Raw genomic sequence first — 25,870 nt, 5'->3', positions numbered from 1 at the left:
GTCTGTTATTGTGATGTCTGGTAATACACACATTTCTGTTTGTGTTTTTCCCACTAAAGTAGAGCACTTATCTTTAGAGAAAAATAATTTGACTCATCTTTTTTTTCCTTTTATCTAGTAAAAATTTAGCACTCAAATATCAATGTTGTTTTAAAAAAATGAATGATTTCCAAAATAAATATACAGTAATATTCAACTCAAAGAGAAACTAAGTGATATATTCATAGTCTATTGAATTTATCTCCCAAAGGTTAACATTCTCATTTCTGTCTTCTGTCCTTCCTTTATTTTGAACTGTCTTTATGACATAAACACTGTCTATGCAACTGTGCCTCTGTGGCCTTAGGGATGTTCTCTGGTTGTTTCATTTTGAATGTGCTGTTTTCAATGAGACTATAAATTCCTCAAGGGCATGATTTGTTCAATTCTAGTCTGTGCTTCTTACATTGTGTCTAGCTTAGTGAGAAACAAAACATTCATTCAGTCAAGTATCTGTGAGGGTGTCTGCCACATGCCAGGCAAGGCCAGTTGTTGGGGTGGGGTTGCTGTTGCTCTAAACCTAGATCCACAAAAATTACCATCAGACTAGCTAAACAGAAAAACATAGCTTACACCTTAATACAAGGAGAGGTCTGCCAAAGTGTGATAAATTCTGTGTGTTCATATTAAGGGTAAAATTCATAATTCCTTACATTTCAAATAAACTCAACTTAAATATTAACAATTTCCCCCTTGGGGCACCTGGGTGGCTCAGTGGGTTAAGCCACTGCCTTTGGCTCAGGTCATGATCTCAGAGTCCTGGGATCGAGTCCTGCTCTGCTCAGCAGGGAGCCTGCTTCCCTCTCTCTCTCTCTGTCTGCCTCTGCCTACTTGTGATCTCTCTCTCTGTCAAATAAATAAATAAAATCTTTTAAAAAAAATTTCCCCCTTTTCATCAATCTTGTCTCTATATATTTTACCTAGGCCTCTTGTTTCCTATTGGTGGTCAGTGTCTTTCCTAGGTCTGCATGTTTTTTATGTCACATTGTACAATTCTCTATTTTGAGTTCATATAAAAAGTGTCAGACATTCTAGTGACCACGCTATGATCATTTTATTTACAGACTCTCCCACCTAAAAGTAGCTATTCTGCTAGTTTAAGATGAAAGTGAGTTTGTGTTATGAAGGAGCTTAGTAAGGGAGTCCCTCACTCCATCTTTACTTCTCCCATCTTTTTATGTGATCAGAACTAGTGGAAAGGGAAGCAAGTCATATAGATCATCATATTGTGATAATAGCACATCCTGTCAGCAAACATAGGAAACAAGGCTTTCTGCATTACAGGGGGATTTTGAGGAATCTTACAGATTTACTGTAAAAACAAAAAACCCAAAAAAAAAAAAAAGGCATTTTGTTAGGACAATTCTTCAAATTCCCTTTCAAATAAGTAGGTTCTCCTGCAAATTTTTAATTTCTTGTGCTAATTTTACTAGTTTTCAATTTGTTCATCCTTGCATAAAGATAACACATTCAGGTTTTTCCCTAGTTGTTCAGCTAAAATGCCCATTGTTTATTAGGTTATTATTTCCTCAGTCATTTGTGCTTTATTCATTGCACAGCCCCTTTAGTCCCACTAAATTTAAAACCCTCAAGACTTTAGAATTATGTCGGCCAAAACTAAAAGAATTGCTTCCTATTTATTTTCTTTCCCAACTCACCTATAATTGCTATTGATTAATTTAAATAATTAATATCTTTATTTTCCATTTAAAAACTCTCAAAACTATAGTCCTTAAAATATAGCAAGATCAAGAATCACATCATAATCAACTTTATTTTTCTAAGGATACATTATTTAAAATGAACATATGTGGGGTGCCTGGATGGCTCAGTGGGTTAAGCCTCTGCTTCAGGCTCAGGTCATGATCTCAGGGTCCTGGGATAGAGCCCACATCGGGTTCTCTGCTCAGCAGGGAGCCTGCTTCCCCTATCTTTCTCTCTGCCTCTCTGCCTACTTGTGATCTCTCTCTCTGTGTCAAATAAATAAATAAAATCTTTAAAAAAATAAAATGAACATTTCATAGAATTACACTTAATAGTTGGAAATGTATGAACATAAATAATCCATTAACTTAATATAAAATTATATCTTTAATAGAAAATGAGATATAAAAGATCCACAGATTCTAAACTACTCTGAAAAAAAATTGATGACTGATAACTGCAGTTTTCGCCCTAAGTAAAAGCAATACTTACCTATTTTTTTAAAGATTTTATTTATTTATTTAACAGAAAGAGGTCACAGTGAAATAAATGTTTGTTATTTTAAGCCATTCAGTTTATGGTATTTTTGTTATACCAGCCAGACCAAGACAAACATTTAATAAGAATTTCTCAACTTGTCCTAAAGTCTAGAAAAGCAGTAATTGTACTTAAGAATATTTAGAATTTATAACTGGAAGAAGTCCATAGTAATCACCAAAAAAGCACACAGAAGCCCAGGAAATGTTAAGCAACATAAGCAAGGTCATACACCCAGGAAATGGGAGGGTGCCAATGGAGAGCTCTCCCTCCTCCCTACTATATAACAAAACAGAATCATTTATTTGCTAACTATTTGCATATTTTCCTAATAAATTTGCGAGGTAGGCAAGATGTGAAGAATGTATTTCTGAGCAATTGTTGGAAGGTCATTATTGAAATGCAAAATTTCTAATTGTTCAGGTGGTTTTGAATTTTAAATGATATACATAAATGCATCACTATCATCTGCATCACACAACATGTAAATGACATCTTGTCATTAAAATATAGTCACTGTCAGAGCTCAGTAAAATGAATTTGCTTATTAAAATTATATAATAAATTTCAAACTATTATTTTTGGGGAAAAAAGACCATCAAGAAACATGAGTGTATGATAAAATATCCATATCTAAACCATCTGTCTATCTTCTTCACCATATGTCACTCTATTAATTGTTAATATCACCCTTATTATGCGTCATCTCATCTGTAACCTTATTCCATGAAACTAAGAAGGCATCAATAACAGCTACAGACAAACACCTGCTATATGTGTTTCTGGCTGATAAATTTCAGCAGGTTCTGGTTTGCTCTTGGGCAAAATTTTCTAATTGCTTTTGCATAACAGGAGGTCTTCCACCAGGCAAATTTTCTGGTTACAATCAGCACATTACTATCTTTTTAAACTGTTTGTTATAATTAACTAATTTCCCCATAATATTTGTTCAAAAAGTCTATTTAGCAACTATCATACACACTAAAATATAGGGATAATGGTCACTGGACTCAACCCTGTGAAGAAGAGTTAAATATGAGTAGGAACCTGACACATATGTGAGAGAATTTTGAAAACTTTAAGACCCCCAAAGCCCTTAATATTCATTAATGAGGGTCATGGCCCTTAGCTTTGGCCAGAGCAATTATCTGTTGAATAAACTGTGATACCAACATTTGCTTCTGTATATGAAGAAAGGAATTGAACCTCATTATGATCTTTCCATTTAAAATCAAAGGTAATAGATGGATAAACCTTATTGGTTAGTGTCCTCTTGGCAATATTCAAAAGAGATCAATGAAAATTCAAGCACAATAAGAGTGTTGATTATTCTGTTCTTTCTAAGGTGGTTTTGGTTGAGGGAGCAAGTCTATTGTACATAAAATGTTGAGGCATCACTGCCAAAGAGAATAGAATTAAATGCTAAATTGTATGGTAAAGATAGTAAATGTGAAGTAGGGGTAAAGAAGTGAGGGATAAAGGATAATGGAAATAGAAGTTTTGAGGAGGTGAAAGGTGAGTAAGACTGAAAGGTGGGTGGGCAGAATATGGTCAATAGGTATATTTTCATTCAGGACAAATAACACGTATATGAAAATTAGGAGAGTGGTTTGGTTCAGTATTGAGATCCTGGGATAAACTTCTGGTGAGAATTAAAGAACTAACTGGATGGAGACAGATTATGGGCGATTATGGGAATTAATGAGTTAACTATTAGTGTGGCACCCCAACCATTATCACTTCAATCCATTAAGTGTTTGTGCTTCAGCCCATATTCTTGGTGCTTTTATACAGATTACCTCATTTCATCTTCATACAAATTCTTAACTCCCTATGGAGTAGGTCCTAATATACTGGAACTCTCTTTTACAGATAAGGTATCTGATAATTATGAAGAGAGTTTATTACTTAAGTAGAAGATCAAATATTTGAACTGGTGTACTCTGATACCCGAGTTCACATTCTTTTTTTTTTTTTTTAAAGATTTTATTTATTTATTTGTCAGAGAGAGAGAGGGAGAGAGAGCAAGCACAGGCAGACAGAATGGCAGGCAGAGGCAGAGGGAGAAGCAGGTTCCCTGATGAGCAAGGAGCCCGATGTGGGACTCGATCCCAGGGCGCTGGGATCATGACCTGAGCCGAAGGCAGCTGCTTAACCAACTGAGCCACCCAGGCGTCCCCCGAGTTCACATTCTTGATTGTCTCATTTTACTGGCTCACAGGATGAAGTTGAGAAATAAAACAGGGTCTTTGAATATTATTGGGACATATCAAAATTGAGATTTTGATAGGATTAGTCTGCCAGCAATACAAATGATAAACTATAGTTCAAACAAAAACATATGAGTCAGTTGTAGCATATATACTATAGAACGGTGATGACAGGAATGAAAGTTTTGGAGTGCTTCCAAAAAAATCTTAAGGGAGGAGATATATAACATAATGCTTCCTAACTTACCTCACTTTATATTCTTTCATATATAGACCTAACTAAACTGGAATGCCCATCTTCCCCCACCTAGTTCCCCAGAACATGTCAATTCACTTTGTGATTTCACTTGTGACATACCCTCTATATTTTGAATGCTTTCTAACTTCCTATGTTGAAATCTAAAACAATTCCCGAGTTCTGCTCTGCCATCTCAAGGTGTGACAATCTCCAAACATGGAAATAATATTTCTCATCCGAATTTTGCAGAGAATTACACCTCTCTTGTAAACAAAATAGTCTACTCTATATTACCTACTTTTGTGTTTATGCCTTATAAATAATACAAAATAATTAAAACCATACATGCTGTGTGGCCCGCATAGTATTAATTTGGCATGCCTACCGATGTTCACTAATGTTTGTGGAAACCAAAATAGGTAAATATATTAATAACTGCATAACAAATAATTAAATAATTAATTGAATGACGGAATTCAAGGTGACTCCTGATTTTTACCTGTTTCCAGTATGTTCATCTTTCTTTTCTTTTCTAATCCTCTCTTAATCACCTCTTACATTACTCTTATGAGTGGTTCATGCCCTTGTGTCTTGACAGATAAAATCTGGTTAGTTGGACCATCCAAACTAATATTGATTGAAAATTAGTCAAAGATTTTGTCTAATCTATAAATATTAACTCTCTTAAATACTTCCTTGTCAACAGATTATCAATTTTCCAATGAATGATATTTCTTCAAACATCACAAATATCTAAAAATAAACTTTCTACATATTGTTCAAGTGCATAAGCCTGCTTATTTGCACAAACTCCAGCTTTTGGTTATCTACTGCATTTCCGACAAAAGAATAATTATATCCATAACTGTATACTGGCAAATATCTCGTATACATATCCCAGTTAGGAAATAAAAATTGTTGTCTGGGTTTGTGTAAAGTCCATTAATGTTAATTTCTAAATTGCTCTTTCTCTTTTAATTCATAATTTGTTATTTGTGTGAACTTTCAGTCCCTTTAAAATCACCATTTCTTGATTGCTCAACCAGGCAATACATAGACAGCAGCTATATTAATAACCTCTCAAAGGTGCATTGCATTGATACTGCTATTTATGCTGCTGTCTGGGAAAAAGCATATTTATTCTGTCCAAGCACCCAGGAGACATGAAAACAATTCTTTGTTCAGACTCACTGCGGATAGTCATTTTAAAACTTCATTTACTATTTCAGCATGTTCCTTCCATTACTGTTTCCAGCACCAGAGCCAGTAATTTCTAATAGCCAAATGTACTTTATAAACCATACACACATATGCCTGCATGCAAGGAATGAATAAAGCTACGTATAAATGATTGGTGTCTGCAGAAAAGATGTAAAATTTAGATGAAATAACATCAAGATATGAATCCTGAATATGCACATTTTGTGCCTATCCACTAATGTTGATATATATCATCATACATCTTGGAATCAAAGAAAAATAATTATACATTAATTTTCAATGAATATTTCTTGAGATTGAAGCCAGTAGAGAGCTGCTCTTTCTGCTATAGGGTTTATAAAACATAACAAAATAATGTAACATTATTTCTGTCTTTGAACAATTTACAGTCATAATAAATACGATTCATTCTTTTTATTGAAATGAGAGTCTTGAATGAAAAAGATGGTTTATAGTCTCAATCTTACTTTATGTAGACCTTAAATTCCATAATCTGACTATAACTTTTCTTCTTGTATGAGGTTTTGTTTCTTCATTAACATTAATCTTTTTTTCTTGAATCTACTATTTTTTCCATTCTTTTTTGCCATCAAAAAGTGCACACATCTAATTTATGAAAAACTGAAGCAGGATACTTGGATCACACCATTTGAAACCATGATTTTCACTATGTTGTCCTTCATAACTATAATTTGTCTTGAGTGGAGGACATCATAAAAAATCAACCTGATACAGTTTACTGTCCTATTCATTGCCTGAACATTGATGAAAATTACTCCCACAATAACTATTATTCAGTGTCTACTTTATAAAAAAATAATGCAAGGCATTTCAGAACTCGAAGCCAGGAAAAATTTTGTTTTTTCTGTGTCATTGTTATACATGTATTTCATAGACAACAGTTTTTGTATAAAAACAGGTTTCCCTGTTTGTTCAGCAGTTGTCATATTTAAGTCTAACATTCTTAAAAGTTGTCTACTAACTTATATATAAACTTTTGTTTAGGAACATGGAACTATTTTGCCTTATTTTCTTATCCCCATTTCACTATTTCTTTTTAATGTTATTTCACCATATGTCATTGTCAAAGCCTTTAAAAATTAGATAGGTCATGAGTACACATCTACCTGCAACAGAAAAGTTTTATTAAAAGCTGAAAAACATCTAGCTTCTCTCTTCTTCTTACTCTGGTTGTGCCATTGCCAAATGAGTGGAAGATACCTGTTGCTTCCATTTTATCATTTTCTATTCTCTCATTGATGTTCTGAAATCTGGCTTTTCTCCCCATTCTATGAAGTCTTAAGGACTTTGCCATTTTCCAAGTATTTGAACTTGGAAAAGTGTTATTTCTCTTTATGTCTTACTTTTTCATTTCTAAAATGGAGATAATTGTGTCTCAATCAGTTTGTATTCAGGATTGAATAAGACAGTATAGGCAGTGGTTAGTGCCCAATGATTTCCCCAGAGGAAGTGTCTAAAAGTATTACTAATGATGACAATGTTATAGTAGCTGGATAATCTTCCATACAACTCCATTTTTCAGTTTCTTCATACTTATTAACAGCATAAGATTTCTCTGATCTCATGGACTCATCTTTGGGTATCATCTTTGATTCTTTCTTGTCACTTTCTTTTTCCATATCCAGACAATAGTCAGATACTTTCTCTTCGTCCCTTTAGAGTAGCTCTCAAATCTACCCTGTCTCTAGTCCCTTGAGAACACCCTTATCAGCAGGGAGTCTGCTTCTCTCTCTGCCCTTCACCTTGCTTGTGCTCTCTCTCTCTCTCAAATAAATAAAATTTTACAAAAAATAACAACAACAACAACAAAGCAATTAAGAGTGCCAGTAAATCTAGATGAGGCATTTTCAAACATTGCTTAATAAAATTTAGAAAACAGGGGCTTTATTTAATTTATATCGAAATGCTTAATTTGTAGAAAGGTGATAAGAACAAATCTTATCTGCAGTTACTGATAATATGGGAAGCCAGAGAGTCACCAGTACATTGTATTGCATATTTATATAATTATTACATTGGGAACTCCTTGGAAACCTAACACAGCAGTTCACATATCAGAGATCCTCAACAAATATTGCTAAGTACATGGGTTAAGTATTTCCTTAAAGACTGCATTACAGCTCAAAGATTTAATTGAAACTTATGCTCATGGAACAAAGTTCACACTATTAAAATGTTGTTAAGAGAGCATTTCGATTTTAAAGATTTTTCTTTACCTTTACATACAGGCCTGTGATCACTCCAAGCAGCAAAGACTTCAGCTATCCGTTGACAGGTGATACTCTTAGCACCTTGTAGGACATAATCTTCATCACAAGAGAATTGCACAGTTGATCCAAGGCTAAAATCAAGCAGAGTATTAAAAAAAAACAGGATTAGAAAAATATAACAGAAAAATTAGTCTCCATTTCTACTGGTAACATCTAATAGGTCAGAAAGTTTCATAATGGCAAAAAGTACCTTTTTACTGGAAAAACAAAATATGAAAATAAAACTTTTATAAATATATATTATAAGTCATATATATATGAATCTGTTGTAAGTCAATAACAGCAAATGTTGGTAGGCACTAGAGAAAGGTATCATCAAATTTAATTGTCTTGTTATCAGTTGTAGAGCCAACCTTAAGAAAATGATTAAATCTCTAATCCTAAGAAGTTAGTAAATATGAAGCAAAAGTCATCTTCTTGACTTGAGTCTCAGCATTTACTTTCACTGCATTACTTTTCCAGCAGGTATTTTTTTGTGTATTTATTTGGATCAGTATTTGCAGATCAATCAATTGATAATTATTTAGAGCTGCAAAATTATGTTGACTGTCTTCTATAAAAAATTCAACCATCATTTATTACTTAACCTACTGCAATTTTGCTTCCCTTTCCACTGAAAGTGAAGTTAATAATGATCATTTTTTAAAATCCTGATTTCTAAGGGTGTTTGCTGAAATTAAAAACAAAACAAAACAAACAAATAAACAAAAAAAAGCTACCATGCATTTCTTAAAATCTTTGAACAGCAACTCACACACAAAAAATAAAGTAATAAATAAAGGCATTTTCTTTCTTTCTTTTTTTTTTTTCCCTCTCTCACTGTTTCCTTTTAAAAAGATGGGAATATGAACTGTTACAGGCACAGTGGAAAATAGTATGGAGTTTCCTCAGGAAATTAAAAATAGAATTACCATATGATCCAGTGACTTCAATGAGTATTTAACCAAAGAAAACAAAAACACTAACTCAAAAAGATATATGCAGCATAATTTACAGTACCCAAGATATGGAAGCAAACTGAATGCCCATCTGTAAACAAGCAGATAGGAAAAATATGGTATAAATACAAATGAATATTACACAGCCATAAAAAGATGAGACTGTGCCATTTGCAACAACATGGATGGACCTAGAAGGTATTACACTAAATGAAATAAGTCAGGTAGGGAAAGACAAATACCATGATTTCACTCATATGTGGACTATTAAAAAAATGAATAAACAAACAACAGAATGAGACCTATAAATACAAAGGTATTTATAGGTCTCATTGGATGCCAGAGAGCAGGTGTGTGAAGGGGACAAGGAGAAAATGGATGAAGGGGAGAGAAGAAGGGAAGACGGCAGAAGAGTAGGGGGCCCTCGTTTCATCTGGTCATTGAAATTCAGCTAGATACCTATCAAATCATTCTGAACACCTGTAAATTCAACACCTGTAAATAATTAATAATAAATTAATAAAATAATAAATAATAAATATAATAATAATAATAATTTCTGCAAGTCTAAAAATAGAAAACTGACCACTTTTTGCAAGGTAGGAGGTGTGGAGAAGTGAATTCGAGAGGATATATGGGACGATAAACTGCAGGGGGAGAGAACCTTCAAAAGCTGGCTACTGGAGGGCACCTGGGTGGCTCAGTGGGTTAAAGCCTCTGCCTTCAGCTCAGGTCATGATCTCAGGGTCCTGGGATCCAGCCCCGCATCAGGGTCTCTGCTCAGCGGGGAGCCTGCTTCCTCCTCTCTCTCTGCCTGCCTCTCTGCCTACTTGTGATCTCTGTCAAATAAATAAATAAAAATCTTAAAAAAAAAAAAGTTGGCTACTGGAATGTGATACAGAAGTGAAGCACAAAATTGGAATGTTTAGAAATCTGCTCCTGTGGGGGACATCCCCACCTGAAAGGTGCTCACATGGCAAAGAGCAGAACCCTAGATGGGACAGTGTGGTCTCAGGATCCATGGGGTCACAGAAAGAACATGGGTACCTGAGTGTACCAGAGTTCCCAGGAATCGGGAGCAGGGAAGCCTCTGCAATCAGTGAGGCCAGTACTGGGCTCTCAGCTTGGTGTTGCCATAAACCATGAACAGCAGCTCTATCCAGGGACCCTTCTCCAAGCAGGGGCCCAACAAGCAGCAAAACCCCTGCATGACCCTCATCCTTCTCCCAGGGAGGAGTGGTGCAGGTTCCCCTACCATTGGACAACTGTTCATGGAGCAGGGGCCAAGAAAGCAGTAGGCTGCCATGAAATACCCCCTTCATCCCGTGGGAGGATTGGTGTGGGTGTGCATTACAGGAGTCTGCAGACTGTGACTACACAAAGGTGCTTGACTGAGCACTGAAGAGTGGGAGCCAAGATCATTTAGGTCCAGGACTGGAGATCTGGGCACTGCCATTTTGGTGTTATTTATTAACATTTATTTTTCATCCTCTAAAGTGGCATGAAAAGCCCATAAGGAACAAATGCCACATAGAGAAACCCAAGCTTAGCAAGCTTAGCAACCCTAAGCTCAGATTACACTGAGCTTAGCTCCCTGGCCAAGGGCCATGCAACTCTGCCCAACAAAGACACCTGAGAATCCATGCAACAGGCTCCTCCCCCAGAAGATTAGCAGGAACATCAGCCACATACCAAGTTTATAGATCACTCAGAACCGAAAAAAATTCTGCAATAGGGGAAAGAGTATATAGAATTTGAGGTTTTTCTTCTCTCATGAGTCTGTAGCCCTTCAGTTTAAAATCTCTTTTTTTTTCTTTTTTTTCCCTCCTTTTCAACTAGTTTCTCATTTTACCAAATCTATATTTTTAAGTCTTTTTTAAATTTTCATTTTTACATTTACATTTTACAGATATATTCTTCATTTTTGGCTTACTTGCACTGTCATATATGGGTTATGGTTGCTATTTGTCATTTTGTTCTCTTGTTCATCTGTTCTTCTCTGGAAAAAATGACTAGAAGGAGAAATTCATAACAAAAAAAAAGAACTAGTGGTAATTCTCTCTGCCATAGATCTAATTGATATGGATATAAGGAAAATGCGAGAAATTGAACTCAGAATAATAATTATAAAGTTCTTAGGTGGGCTTGAAAAGCAGCATAAAAGACACTAGAGAGTCTCCTGGCACAGAAATTAAATCTAATCAGGCTGAAATTAAAAACCCTTTAACTGAGATGTAGTCTAAAATGGATGCTCTAATAGCTAGTGTAAATGAGGCAGAAGTGAGAGTCAATGACATAGTAGACAAAATGATGGAAAGGAAGGATGCTGAGCAAAAGAGAGAAAAACAACTAATGGGCCATGAGGGGCGGTTTTGAGAAATCAGCAACACCATAAAGTGAAACAATTTTAGAACTACTTTGTTCCCAGAGGAAGAAGAAAGAGAAGCATTAGGTATATTTGAACAAATCATAACTGAAAACTTCTCTAACACGAGAAAGGAAACAGAGATTCAAGTTCAGGAGTTACAGAGAAACCCCCTCAAAAATCAATAAAAATAGATCAACACCCTGACACATAATAGTGAAGTTTGCATATTTCAGAGATAAGAGAAAATTCTGAAAGCAGCTTAAGACAAGAGGTCCTTAATTTGCAAGGGTAGGAACATTAGACTGGCAGAAGACATATCCAAAGAGACCTCCCAGGCCAGAAAGGGCTGGTATGAAATATTCAGGGTACCAAATGATAAAAGTGTACAACCAAGAATACTCTATCCAACAAGTCCATCATTCAGAATGGAGGGAGAGATAAAGAGCTTCCAGGACAAAAAGAAACTAAAAGAATTTGTGATCACTTAACCAGCCATGCAAGAACTATTAAAGGAAATCTTGCCATCCTATAAGTGAAAGAATAGCCCAAAAGTCACATAGACCAGAAAGAAACAATCTACAGAAACAGGCATGTTACAGATCATACAATGGCACTGAATTTATATCTTTCAACAGTTACTCTGAATGTAAACGGGCTAAATGCTCCAATCAAAAGACACAGAGTATCAGACTGGATAAAAAAGCAAGGCCCATCCACATGCTGTCTACAAGAGACTCATTTTAGGCCCAAAGGCACCTCCAGATTGAAAGTGAGAGGATGGAGAACTATTTATCATGCTAATGGACATCAAAAGAAGGCTGGTGTGGCAATCCTTGTATCAGACAAATTACATTTTAAACCAAAGACTGTAGTAAGGGATGAAGAGGGGCACTATATCATACCTGAAGGGTCTATGCAAAAAGAATATCAAACAGTTATAAATGGTTATGCTCCTAAATTGGTTGTGGCAAATTATAGAAACCAATTAATAACAATATTAAAGAAACACATTGATAATAATACAACAATATTAGGGGGCTTTAACACCCCACTCACAGCAATGGATAGATCATCTAAGCAAGTGATCAATAAGGAAACAAGGGCTTTGAATGACACACCGGACCAGATGGACCTCACAGATATATACAGAGCATTCCATCCTAAAGCAACAGAATGCACAGTCTTCTCAAGTACACATGGAACATTCTCCAGAATGGATCAGCTACTGGGTCACAAATCAGGTCTCAACCAATATCAAAAGACTAGGTTCATTCCCTACATATTTTCAGACCACAATGCTTTGAAACTGGAACTCAATTACTAGAGGAAATTTGGAAGGAACTCAAATGAATGATGGTTTAAGAGCATCCTACTAAGAAATGAATGGGCCAACCAGGAAATTAAAGAAGGATTTAAAAAAAAAAAAAACTAATGGAAACAAATGAAATGAAGATACAACTGCTCAAAACTTTTGGGATGCTGCAAACATGATCCTAAGAGGAAAATACATTGCAATATGAGCCCTTCTCTAAAAATTAGGAAAGTCTCAAATACACAAGCTAACCTTACACCTAAAGGAGCTGGAAAAAGAACAGCAAATAAACCCTAAACCAAGCAAGAGAAGACAAATAATAAAGATCACAGTCAAAATGAATGAAACAGAAACCAAAAGAACAAGTAGAACAGATCAAAGAAACCAAAAGCTGTTTCTTTGAAAGAATTTACAAAGTCGATAAATTCCTAGCCAGACTTATCAACAAGAAAAGAGAAAGGACCCAAATTAATAAAATCATGAGTGAAAAGAGGAAATATCATGACCAAAATGAAGGAAATACAATCGATTTTAAGAATATATTATGAGTAACTATATGCCAATAAATTAGGCAGTCTGGAAGAAATGTATAAGTTCCTAGAAACTTATAAACTACCAAAGCTGAAACAGGAAGAAATAGAAGCCTGAGCAGACTCATAACTAGCAAGGAAATTGAAATCCTCATCAAAAATCTCCCAACAGAGACCAGGGTCAGACGGCTTCCCAGGGGAATTCTACCAAACATTTAATGAAGAACTAACACCTATTCTTCTTAAACTTTTCCAAAAAATAGAAATGGAAGGAAAACTTCCAAACTCATTCTATGAAGCCAACATTACCTTAATCCCAAAACCAAATACTCCATGAAAAAAAAAAAAAGAATTACAGACCAATATCCCTGATGAACATGGATGTCAAAATTCTCACCATGATCCTAACCAATAGGATCCAACAATACATTAAAAGAATTATTCAGTACAACCAAGTGGGATTTATTCCTGGGCTGCAAGGGTGGTGAAATTTGCAAATCAATCACCATGATACAGCACATTAATAAAAGGACAAGAATCATACAATTCTCTCAAGTGGGCAAAAGAAGCATTTGACACAATACAGCATCCTTTCTTGATTAAAACTCTCCAGAGTTTGGGAATAGAGGTAATATACCTCAATGTCACAAAAGCCATATACAAAAAAGAAAGAAAGAAAGAAAGAAAGAAAGAAAGAAAGAAAGAAAGAAAGAAAGAAAGAAAGAAAGAAAGAAAGAAAGACAAACATAGCAAATATCATTTCCAGTGGCAAAAACTGAGCTCTTTTCCCTTAAGGTCAGGAACATGATAGGGATGACCACTCTTACCACTCTTGTTCAATATAGTACTAGAAATCCTAGCCTCAGCAATCAGGTAACAAAAAGAAATGAAAGGCATTCAAATCAGTAAAGAAGAAATCAAACACTCACTCTTTGCCAATGTCATGATATTTTATGTGGAAAACCCAAAAGACTCCACCTCAAAATTGCTAGAACTCATACAGGAATTCAGCAATGTGGCAGGATATAAAAATCAGTGGAACTGATAGCATCAATCATTGGAAATCAGTGGCATTTCTATACACTAACAATGAGACAGAAGAAAGAGAAATTAAGGAATCAATACCATTTCCAATTGCACCAAAAATCACAATATATCTAGGAATAAACTTAATCAAAGAGATAAAGGCTCTGTACTCTAAAATCTACAGAACACTTAGGAAAGAAATTGAGGAAAACACAAAGAAATGGAAAAATGTTCCATGTTCATGGATTGGAAAAATAATTATTGTTAAAATGTCTATGCTACTTAGAACAATCTACACATTCAGTGCAATCCCTATTGAAATACCATCAACATTTTTCACAGAACTGGAATAAATAATCCTAAAATTTGTATGGAGCCAGAAAAGACCCTGAATAGCCAAAGGAAAGAGGAAAAAGAAAACTAAAGCTAGTGGCATCACAATGCTAGACTTCAAGCTATATTACAAAGCTGTAATCACCAAGACAGTATGGTATTGGCATAGAAACAGACACATAGATCAGTGAAACAGACTACAGAACCCAGAAATGGACCCTTAACTCTATGGTCAACTAATCTTTGACAAAGCAAGAAAGAATATCCAATGGAAAACGTCTCTTTAATAAATGGTGTTGGGAAAATTGAACAGCCATATGTAGAAAAATAAAACTGGATCATTTCCTTACACCAGACTCAAACTCAAAATGGATGTAAGACCTAAACATTGGATAGGAATCCATCAAAATCTTAGAGAAGAACATAAGTAGCAACCTCTTAGACCTTGGCTGCAGCAACTTCTTGCTAAACATGTCTCCAAAGGCAAGGGAAACAAAAGCAAAATGAACTATTGACACTTCATCAAGATAAAAAGCTCCTTTACAGCAAAGGAAACAGTCAACAAAACTAAAAGGCAACCTATGGAATGAGAGAAGATATTTGTAAACAACATATTAGATAAAGGGCTAGTATCCAAGATATATAAAGAACATATCAAACTTAACATCCAAAATACAAAGAATCCAGTCAAGAAATGGGTAGAAGACATGAACAGATGTTTCTACAAAGAAGACATACAAATTGTCAACAGACAACATGAAAAAATCATGGCATAAGGGAAATACAAACCAAAACCAAAATGAGATACTACTTCATACTGGTCATTATGGCTAAAACTGACAAGTCAGGAAATGGCAAATGTTGGCAAAGATGTGGAGAAAGGGGAGTCTTCCTACACTGTAGGTGGGAATGCAAGCTGGTACAGCCAATCTGGAAAACAGTATGGTGGTTCCTCAATAAATTAAAAATAGAGCTATCCTATAACCCTGCAATTGCACTACTAGATATCTATCTCAAAGATACAGATGTCATGAAACAAAGGGGCACCTAAACCTCAATGTTTATAGCAGCAATATCCACAATAGCCTAACTGTGGAAAGAGCCAAGGTATCCATCAACAGATGAATAGATAAGGAAGTTATATGCAATATATATATATATATATATATATATATATATATATATATATATATATATATAATGCATTATTACTCAGCCATCAGAAAGGATGAATACTTATCATTTATATCAACAAGGATGGAACTGGTAGATATTATACTGAGTGAAATAAGTCAATCAGAGAAAGATATCATATGCTTTCATGCATATGAGGAATATAAGAAACAGCACAGAGGATCATAGGGGAAGGGAGGGAAAATTGAATGGGAAGTCTTCAGAGAGAGAGAAAAATCATGAGTCTCCTACCTATAGGAAACAAACAGGATTGCTGGAGGGATAGTGGGTGGGGGGATGGGTAACTAGGTGATGGGCATTAAGGAGGGCAAGTGATGTGATGAGAACGGGGTGTTATACACAACTGATGAATTATTGAACTCTACATCCGAAACTATTGATGTATTATTATATGTTGGCGAATTGTATTGAAATTAAAACAAAAAGGAAAAAAAATGGGTGAAAGGGAGTGGGAGATATAGACTTCCATTTACATTATGAATAAGTCACAAGAATAAAAGGCATAGCATAAGAAATATAGTAAGATATTTTTGTTAGTATTGTATGGTGGCAAATAGTAGCTACACTAGAGGAATTGTACCACTATGTTATACACTGAAACTAATGTAACACTGTGTGTCAACGTATACTTAAATACATTTTTAAAATTAATTTCTTTTCAGCGTAACAGAATTCATTGTTTATGCACCACACCCAGTGCTCCATGCCATATGTGCCCTCCATAATACCCACCACCGGGATCCCCCAACCTCCCATCCCCCACCCCTTCAAAACCCTCAGATTGTTTTTCAGAGTCTATAGTCTCTCATGGACATTTTTTAAGATTTTATTTATTTTTTTATTTGAGAGAAAGAAAGACCAAGAATGAGACAGAGCATGAGTGGCGGAGAGGCAGAGGGAGAAGCAGGCTCCCTGCTGAGTAGGGAGCCAGACACTGGGCTTGAGCCCAGGACCCCTGGATCATGACCTGAGCTGAAGGCAGAAGCTAAACTGACTGAGTCACCCAGGTGTCCCTTGAATACATTTTTAAAAGTGGTTCTTTTTAAATATAAAACACACTCAGAAAAGTGAACAAAATACACAATTCAGTGAATTGACATGAATTAAACACCCATACAACCAATAAATAAATGAGTAGGCTCATCTTGAACTTCTTAATGACCCCAAGATTTATTTAGACTGCTCTATAGCCTGAGCAGACTTAAAAGTTTACCCAATAGCCAATTCTTTGCCCTTTCCTACTTCCTCATCTTAGTCAATAAAAACTCTTTCCACTTGAACACTGTAAACCTTGGTAGTCATTCTTGCTTCATCTTTTTCTTTTTCTTTTACTTTTTACATCTACCTCATTGAGCAAATCCTGTTATGAATACTTCCAAAATCAAGAACCTAATATTTCTCACCCCTACAGAGTTACCACCTTGATCCAAGCCACCATAATTTCTCATCTGTGTTGTTACCAATAGTAGTTTTGCTGTGTTGTTGCTTTCCTGTTTCTGCTCCTGACTCCTTGCAATCTCTCCTTAAATAGCATCTGTAGCAATCGTTTTAGAAGATTGCTCAAATTATGCCTTTCCTCTGTGTCAAATCTTCTAATGCTTCCTCATTTCACTGAGAGTAAAGGCAGTGCACAGACAATGGCCTATGTGATCTGTCTGTGCTAATTTTCAGAACTCATTTCCCACCACTTTCTTCCTCAATCTCTATTATTTGGCACACTGGCTTCCTTGCTCTGGCTTGAAAATATTAAACATGCACTTGCCTCCAGGTCTTTACATTTATTCTTATGTTAGTCTGGAAAAAATGTTTTCTCTAGGAGTCTACAGCTGCTACATTCTCACTTCTGTTTTTTTTTTCTTCATAGGTAAAATTACCCATGAGGTCCTCTTTAGCTATTATCTATAAAATAACTCCTCCTAATCCATAAGCTTCTTCCAGGTTATTTCCTATACATTGTCTAATACATTGTGTATTTATCTACTCATTGCATCTTTGATTTTAGTAAAAAAAGTTCCAGGCACTTACCTATTTTTTTCCCAATCTCTCAAACATATCCTATTATATAGCAATTTATTAAATATATATATAGAGAGAGACTGAATAAATATCTTTACTATATATGCATAATGAAGTTAAATATATATGTTTAATAATGCAGATATAGGATTTAAAATGCCTTATTCCAGAGCCGCCATATACCTATAACTGGACAAACGATTCTTGGGTAAGATACTCTCCGAAGGTTATTTAAATTGCTTATAACCCGCATCTACTCACCTCCTATCATGTGAACCATTTGCTGTGTTCTAGAAACAGTGAGGAAAGTAATGTGATTAGAACAAAGCAAATGAAGGAGACCAGGGCATGAAATTTAGTTAAGGATGTGATTAGAGATTAGAGGCGGATCATTTATGAATTTGCAGGCACAGTAAGGATTTTTACCTTTACTCTGAGAGAACTGGACAGTTGTTATAGGATTGCGAAGTGAAGGACTGACATTATGTTACTTTATGTTTTAAAGCAATCATATTGGCTGCTGGGTGAAGAGTAAACTTTAAGGGAGCGAAGGTGGAAGGAAGGAGTTTGGTTAACAAACTATTGAAATGATCTTTGCTCTTACGGAGATGATATGTTAACTTGTACCAGAGAGGTTGGTGGTTAGAAACCAGTGATAAGGGGCACCTGGGTGGCTTGGTGGGTTAAAGCCTCTTCCTTCAGCTCAGGTCATGATCCCAGGGTCTTGGGATCGAGCCCCGCATCGGGCTCTCTGCTTAGCGGGAAGCCTGCTTCCTCCTCCCTCTCTGCCTGCTTGTGATCTCTATCAAATAAATAAATAAAATCTTTTAAAAAAATTCTAAAAAAAAAAAAAAAAAAAAAAAAAAAAGAAAAGAAACCAGTGATAAGTTCGAAAAAAAAAAAAAAAAGTCTTAGTATAAGACCTGGTCTGGAAGTAATTTGAATTACTATTTTCTCAATTAATGATTAGTAATTCTGTCAAGGTCACTCTGTTTGTCACTATATTTGTATTTGATTATAATATTCTCGTTTAACCATGGTCTTCTTGCTAAAAGAAAGAAACTGCTTCTTGTTTAAGTTGGAAGTGTTTGAGCTTCTTTTGACTATAGAAAACAAATACACAGCTTGGAGACAGGCACTTTCTAATGATAAGCATGTAAGTGCTCTGCTACTATCCCAAAGATGACCAGTGATGGTCCCACTCCCTTATGCGCTCAAAGATTAACAATACCAATGACTACAATAGGGGAAGTAGGTTAGAGCTGTGGCGAATAGTTTAAGCTAAAGAGACTCAAAGAAATTTCAAATCCTAACTTTTGTTTCCCAGTTTTATGACTTTGAGAAGGTAAAAAATGTCTGAAAGCCTCAACTTCCTCATCTGTTGTGATCATGTGATGACATATCATTTGTAATAACATATAACACAGTAACTAACACATACTGAGCACTCAATTATTCCTCTCAATTATGGAAGTAACTATGAAAACAGTTAATTTTTTTCCCCACTATCTAAGTAAAGAGTCTGGGCGTCTGCAAATGACTCCATGTTGGATCACAGCTACACTCTAACAGACTCTAGAAGGAAAATATAAAAGTATAAAACAACACAGAGAGGGCAGAAATCAATGGAGTAGGAGGTCTTTTCAGAAGAATCCAGGCTTAGTAATATCTAAAAAATTGATATCTTGAACAAATTCACTGTGTTTTCATTTTATGAACTGCTCTGAGTCAAATTTTAAAAAAACTTACAGCTAAGTTTCATTAAAAATTTATATTTCTATATTGGTAGGATACTCAATCTGATAGAACTTTCCAAAATAAATGATTGAACACATTTTTAATTTCAAAGTATGGAATCATCAAGCATATGATATGAAATGACATACCTAGAAAAACAAGTGTTGATCTTCACTGTGATTATATTGGCCCATGTTTAAACATGATCATCTTTTTTATCTTTTTAATAACTTTTATTTATTTAAGAGAGAGCACGAGAGTGGGGGAGGGGCAGAAGGAGAGGGAAAAGCACAGTCCTCACTGATCAGGGAACCTGTGGGACTCGAATCCAGGACCTTGGGATCATGACCTGAGCTGAAGGTAGATGCTGAACCGACTGAGCCACTTTGACACCCTACACTATCTTTTTTTTTTTTTTTTAAGATTTTATTTCTTTATTTTTCAGATAGAGAGCACAGGCAGGGAGAGCAGCAGGCCGAGGGAGAGGGAGAAGCAGACCCAGGCAAGCAGGGAGCCCTATGCAGGACTCCATCCCAGGACCCTAAAATCATGACCTGAGCAAAGGCAGATGCCTAACCAACTAAGCCACCCAGGTGCCCTTCACTATTATCTTTTAAAAATTATACTTACTATTGCAAAAACACACTATAATATCAAAACTGTCAATGAAAAAATGATGTGACTTTTTAAAGATATGTAGTTTTTTTTCCTATTCTAACCCAAGAGAACTAATAAAATTTTATTTATACAAATAAACAAAATATGAACAAATACAGAAATATGGAAGACCAAAGATGGTGATTGGGTTAGAAAAGGGAATACAAGAAATAAGGGAACAAAGGAATCCTGAGAGCCTTGTATTAAGAGTGAATATATATGTAGGTTTTTTGTTTGTTTGTTTATTGTTTTTTTGGTTAATGTAAAGGTCCAGACAATTTCCTGACAGATGGAGAAATTCCTCACTAAAGCAGATATATATTTTATAAAAGTATCACTGTACAAGTAGAAACTATCCAGGCATGAAGGCTGACATAAAAATTAATGCATCTGCAAACCATTTCTGAAGGAAAAAAATCAAAATACTAAACATGCAGAAAATAACTATCATCAAAATGACCTCAATAATATTTGTTTAATATCTTTAAAAAGAAAATGATTCACTAAATATATTTAAATTAATAATTTCAAAATGATAACTGTGCATTAGAAAATCTGAGGTCATTTTTACCAAAATGAGATTTAGAGTAGGAAATTTTACAATATGATTTGTTTTCCTCTTTTAAAATTACACAGTTGAGGGGTGCCTGGGTGCCTCAGTCATTAAGTACCTGCCTTCGACTCAGGTTATGATCGCAGGGTCCTGGGATTGAGCAGGGAGCCTGCTTCTCCCTCCCCTACTCTCCCTGCTTGTGTTCCCTCTCTCACTGTAATACATAAAATCTTTAAAATAAATAAATAAATAAATAAAAATTACACGATTTATGATTGTCATAGAATATTCTGAGAATAAAATTAAGAAAAAAACTGAAAATTACTATAAGCTCTACACTGTTAAGATATTTTTAATCTAATTCCAAAATTCCTATTTTTTTATTCATATTCATTCTCTTGTCCTTCCTTACTGTAAAAACAGTAATTGCATCTCCTTTTTTTTTAAGGTTTTTTTTTTTAATTTAATTTATTTGACAGAGATCACAAGTAGGCACAGAGGTAGGCAGAGAGAGAGAGAGAGGGAAGCAGTCTCCCTGCCAAATAGAGAGCTCAATGTGGGGCTCAATCCCAGAACCCTGGGATCATGACCTGAGCCGAAGGCAGAGGCTTAACCTACTGAGTCACCCAGGTGCCCCTGCATCTCTTTTTGTAAGGGCTATTTCTCCATCTGGTTTTGGATTCAGTAATATCTCTCCCTTGTACCATTGGTTATTCTTTCTGTCTTGAGTATTCAATCTGTCGTTTTAAGCTGGAAGCAAAAGTGATGGCATTAGACCACTTATTATAAAGTTGTAGAAATTATATACATGCTCATACAATTTATTCTTAGGTGATGGTAAATTACCTTATTTTCAAAATATATTGCTTCTGATTCTAAAATATATTGACAAAAGGGGTTTTTTGCAGTTATTTTAAAAGATTTTTAATTTGAATCAAAACATTCCTTCAAAAGAGAAAAGAACACCATTTTTTTATATGTATTGCTCATTTATTTCATTGTCCTCACAAAATTAATGCCATTCCTTTCCAAAGATAGTATCAGCAGAACCAAATCTATGCCAAATGCCAGGAAAACCCAACTCAGCATTCCATTCATATACTTTTACGTTTTAGTCTCCTGCTCTACTATCTTCTTGGCACTATGGGTTATGATCAGTTTGGATCCTGTCCCTGTGTACCTTAGCTTCTGCAATGGTGCCATATTAAAAGTCACTCCCTACCTCAATCAATATTGAAACCAAATACTACCCTCTCAATCTCCCCAAACATGGACTTCGTGCACATTTAAAGCAAACCTAGAAGGTGATGCTGCTACTTGCCCCACTTTCCAATACTTCATTTTACTTCAGCCTAAATTCTATCACGAGGAGTAAATCCTTCTTATGGATTTATCTCATATATGCATATACTTCCATGAAGTAACACAACAGATTGAGGAACAGAGCAATTCTAAAAAGGACAATATCCTGGGAAAAGGGACAATCCCAAAGAAATAGTCTGTTCAGAGAAAAACACAAGACCACTAGATGAGCACATTAATGCGGATTTTCACATTAAGAACAGCTCGTCAGGGGCGCCTGGGTGGCTCAGTGGGTTAAAACCGCTGCCTTCGGCTCAGGTCATGATCCCAGAGTCCTGGGATCGAGCCCCGCATCGGGCTCTCTGCTCGGCGGGGAGCCTGCTTCCCTTCCTCTTTCTCTCTGCCTGCCTCTCTGCCTACTTGTGATCTCTGTCTGTCAAATAAATAAATAAATAAATCTTTAAAAAAAAAAAAAAAGAACAGCTCGTCAAAACAAAACAAAACAAACAAAAAAACCAGGTCTTCATTAAATAGCTACCTAAGCTAAAAGAAAAGCCATTAAAATGAGTTAGAATTCTACACTTTCAGAGGAAAAGATAATGATTATTATCGTGGAGCCCTTTTCTTTAACTTCCAAAATTAACTATGATCATGTCATCAGAACTCTTCAAAGTGTCCTCCTCGAAAGTCCTTGCTATTGTACCTAATAAGATTTCAAAGTTTTAAAATTCAGTACAATTTAAAAAAATAACAGCTAAAAATCTTATTTTTATCTTGGTATTTATTTCTTTTTTTCTCCCTGAAGTATAGAAGATAAATCCTTGCCACTGTTTGCTTTTTTCTTTTTTTTCTTTTTCTTTTTTTTAATCTTATATTTAATATTCAGTAGATCAAGTATAGTTTCTTGACTGAGCATGACTTTTTAATAAATGTTTAATCCTGGATTGGCACAGTGTTTTCATATTAAAAGTGAAGTATCATATAGATCTGTAAGTGCGCTATAAAGTAAGAGAAATTACTTTCTCCAACATAGTTGGATAATAATATTCTTTGAAGGAAAAAAATAAGGACTAAATAAATAGTGTTTCTGAAGGTTAGTAAAAAAGGGTTATGTTATTCAGAAAAAAACAAAATACATACACACTTCAGTGACAAAATAAAATTTATTTAAAATTATGAACAAAACCTGTTTTACTGTGATAAAAATGTTTTATGAGACATAGCTCTAACATTGAGAATAATAAATGTTTCTAATAGTATTAACTGAAAAACTACAATAGGTGTGGCACCAACTTTGTTGCTATATCCATAGGAAAGAAAGTGGTTGCTGCAATTAGAAATTAGAATCTGATTATACAATCCCTGAAAACCAAATTACAAAATAAAATCAGTGTCAAAAGTAAGGTCTAAAAAGCTTTGATGCTATGGTATTAGGTTGGAGTGTTTCCTAATCACATTCCTAATCATTTCCACCACATGCTGTTTTGTAGCTCACATGAGAACAAATCTAACTGTACCTATTGCTATTCTATTCCTCTTCCCCACATCCCTGCACTCGTATTAGCTATGAACTAAGTAATGCAAGGAGATTAACCCTATTTATTGAATTTTTCAGAGCTTACATTGTTACCAAACTCTGACATATATATGTATTCTTTAATATCGGTTACAAGTTCATTGAAAAAAGCCCCCCAAAGGACTATGAACTTCTGTCTAAGAACAGTTGTCAGAGCAGAATAAACCAACTGAAGTAGAGGTTTAAATAAAATAAAATCTACCTCAGAGTAAGAACACATTCCAGAAGCATAGATGAATTGAACCTGGAATACACATTGTTATAAACTATCCAAGTAGATCAAGCTTTTTGTTTGTTTGTTTTCATCTTGGAATACTTTTTAAAGAATGTTAACAACTAATATATAAATATTAATTGGGGATTCTAGTTTACAAAGCACATTTCTGTATAAAATTCCATTTAATCTACTCTTGTAGCACTTGTCAATATCGTTTATTCTCTAGCCAAAGAAATAAACAGATGCAAGCGTAATCCACAGGGAACTTTGTGGGTGATATTTAAAGTGCAAATACTAATACACTATGCAACTATCTCATTGTTTACGAAACACTTAACGCCTTTAGAGATTGGAAAGTCCATTTAGATTGAACACCGACTACCTACATTTAATATTTGTATCTTAAATCCTACATGGATGATGCCGGCAATAATAAATTAGTGCAAATGTCAGTAACACAAATTTGTCATATTAAGTTCCTACTGCCATGTTAAGCCTATAATATAAAATAAACTCAATTTTATACATTCAGTTTTAGTAACATTATGGCTCACTGAGGAAAATTTCGAGCAGATTGGATTAGATTATCTCTAGGTGCATTCTATTTGTAACATTTAATGAATCAATCTGCTTTTTATTAAAGTAAAATGCCACAACAAATATATCTCAAAGACTTCATTATGTTTTCATGTAGTTGTCCCTCTTAAACCAATGAAGAATGTTTAACTTTGAACTGAGGTGTGCTTAACTTTTAAATCATTCTCAATTAATAGAGTCACTGTGCTATAATACAGTTCCAATCATATGTGTATCATGAAAACTATATTATTATGATTAAAATAACTTTGCCGTTAAAGTCTCCATTTATAGGAAAAATGCCTTTCTAATAAAACATCAAACCCAAAGTAAGAAATCATGCTTTCATAAATGTTGGACAAGTCTCACTGTCACCTTTCTGAAGTCCAAAATAGGAATTGGAGAATACAGAGTGACACAGAAAATACCAGCTCCTTCTGAGATTTTTTTTTGTTTCCCAGCTACAAAACTCAGGAGACGGGGAAAAATAAATATCATAATAAAATACAAATAATCATACAAAATATTATCAAGTAGTATATGACAATAAATAATATCTATAATTTAAAATTTGGCTATGGGAGGGAAATACAAATAAAATTTGGCTATGGGATTATTTTTAACTTTAAAAGAAAAATAAGTCCCAAGCATTTTCCCAGAGTATGACATACAACAAATGGTTCAAAGTTTTCTTTTTTTCTTTTTCCTTTTTTAAGATTTCATTTATTTATTTGACAGAGATCACAAGTAGGCAGAGAAGCAGGCAGAGAGAGAGGAGGAAGCAGGCTCCCCACTGAGCAGAGAGCCAATGCAGGGCTCCATCCCAGGACCCTGGGATAATGACCTGAGCTGAAGGCAGAGGCTTTAACCCACTGAGCCACCCAGGCGCCCCTGGTTCAAAGTTTTCATTGCAACTCTGCTACTTAATACAAAAACTTTCCCATGAATGTTAAGGAAAACATGGTCCTGTTTTTACCATCTTTTCACTAACTCTCCATCAACTACGAGGTCGCTTAGAGACCACAAGGCACAAAACTAGAGAAATACAGAGTGTACCACACTCTGATTCTCTGAATTGCAAATCAGAGAGGAGCTCTATACAATGATTCTTATGAGAGTAGAAATGAGTGAACTGCTACCTTAAAGTGATTAAATGCAGTTGAGAAGTGTAGCGTGATAAAATCATATTATTTTAGATATTCTAAAGAATTCCAAATTTTCTCATGGTCTGATTGGTTCCCAGTATGTCACACTATGTGAGTTCCAAGAGTATGAAATAGTGAGGGATTAAAAAC

At 35.0% G+C, this 25,870-nt stretch overlaps 1 protein-coding gene across 5 annotated transcripts in view; it reads right to left on the bottom strand.

Moving 5' to 3' along the window:
- The window catches only part of CSMD3 (CUB and Sushi multiple domains 3), a 1,255,873-nt gene that overhangs the window by 670,224 nt on the left and 559,779 nt on the right, over nt 1-25,870 (bottom strand). For all 5 annotated transcript variants that reach the window (XM_047727675.1, XM_047727671.1, XM_047727673.1 and 2 more), the window contains one exon: nt 8,187-8,311. In XM_047727675.1, coding sequence (XP_047583631.1) covers nt 8,187-8,311 — 125 coding nt within the window. The remainder of the gene's footprint in view (nt 1-8,186; nt 8,312-25,870) is intronic.

Source organism: Lutra lutra, chromosome 4 (genome assembly GCF_902655055.1).
Source record: "Lutra lutra chromosome 4, mLutLut1.2, whole genome shotgun sequence".
Lineage (NCBI taxonomy): Eukaryota > Metazoa > Chordata > Mammalia > Carnivora > Mustelidae > Lutra > Lutra lutra.
Note: the sequence above shows the minus strand (reverse complement) of the source record. Positions and strands in the feature narration are given on the sequence as shown.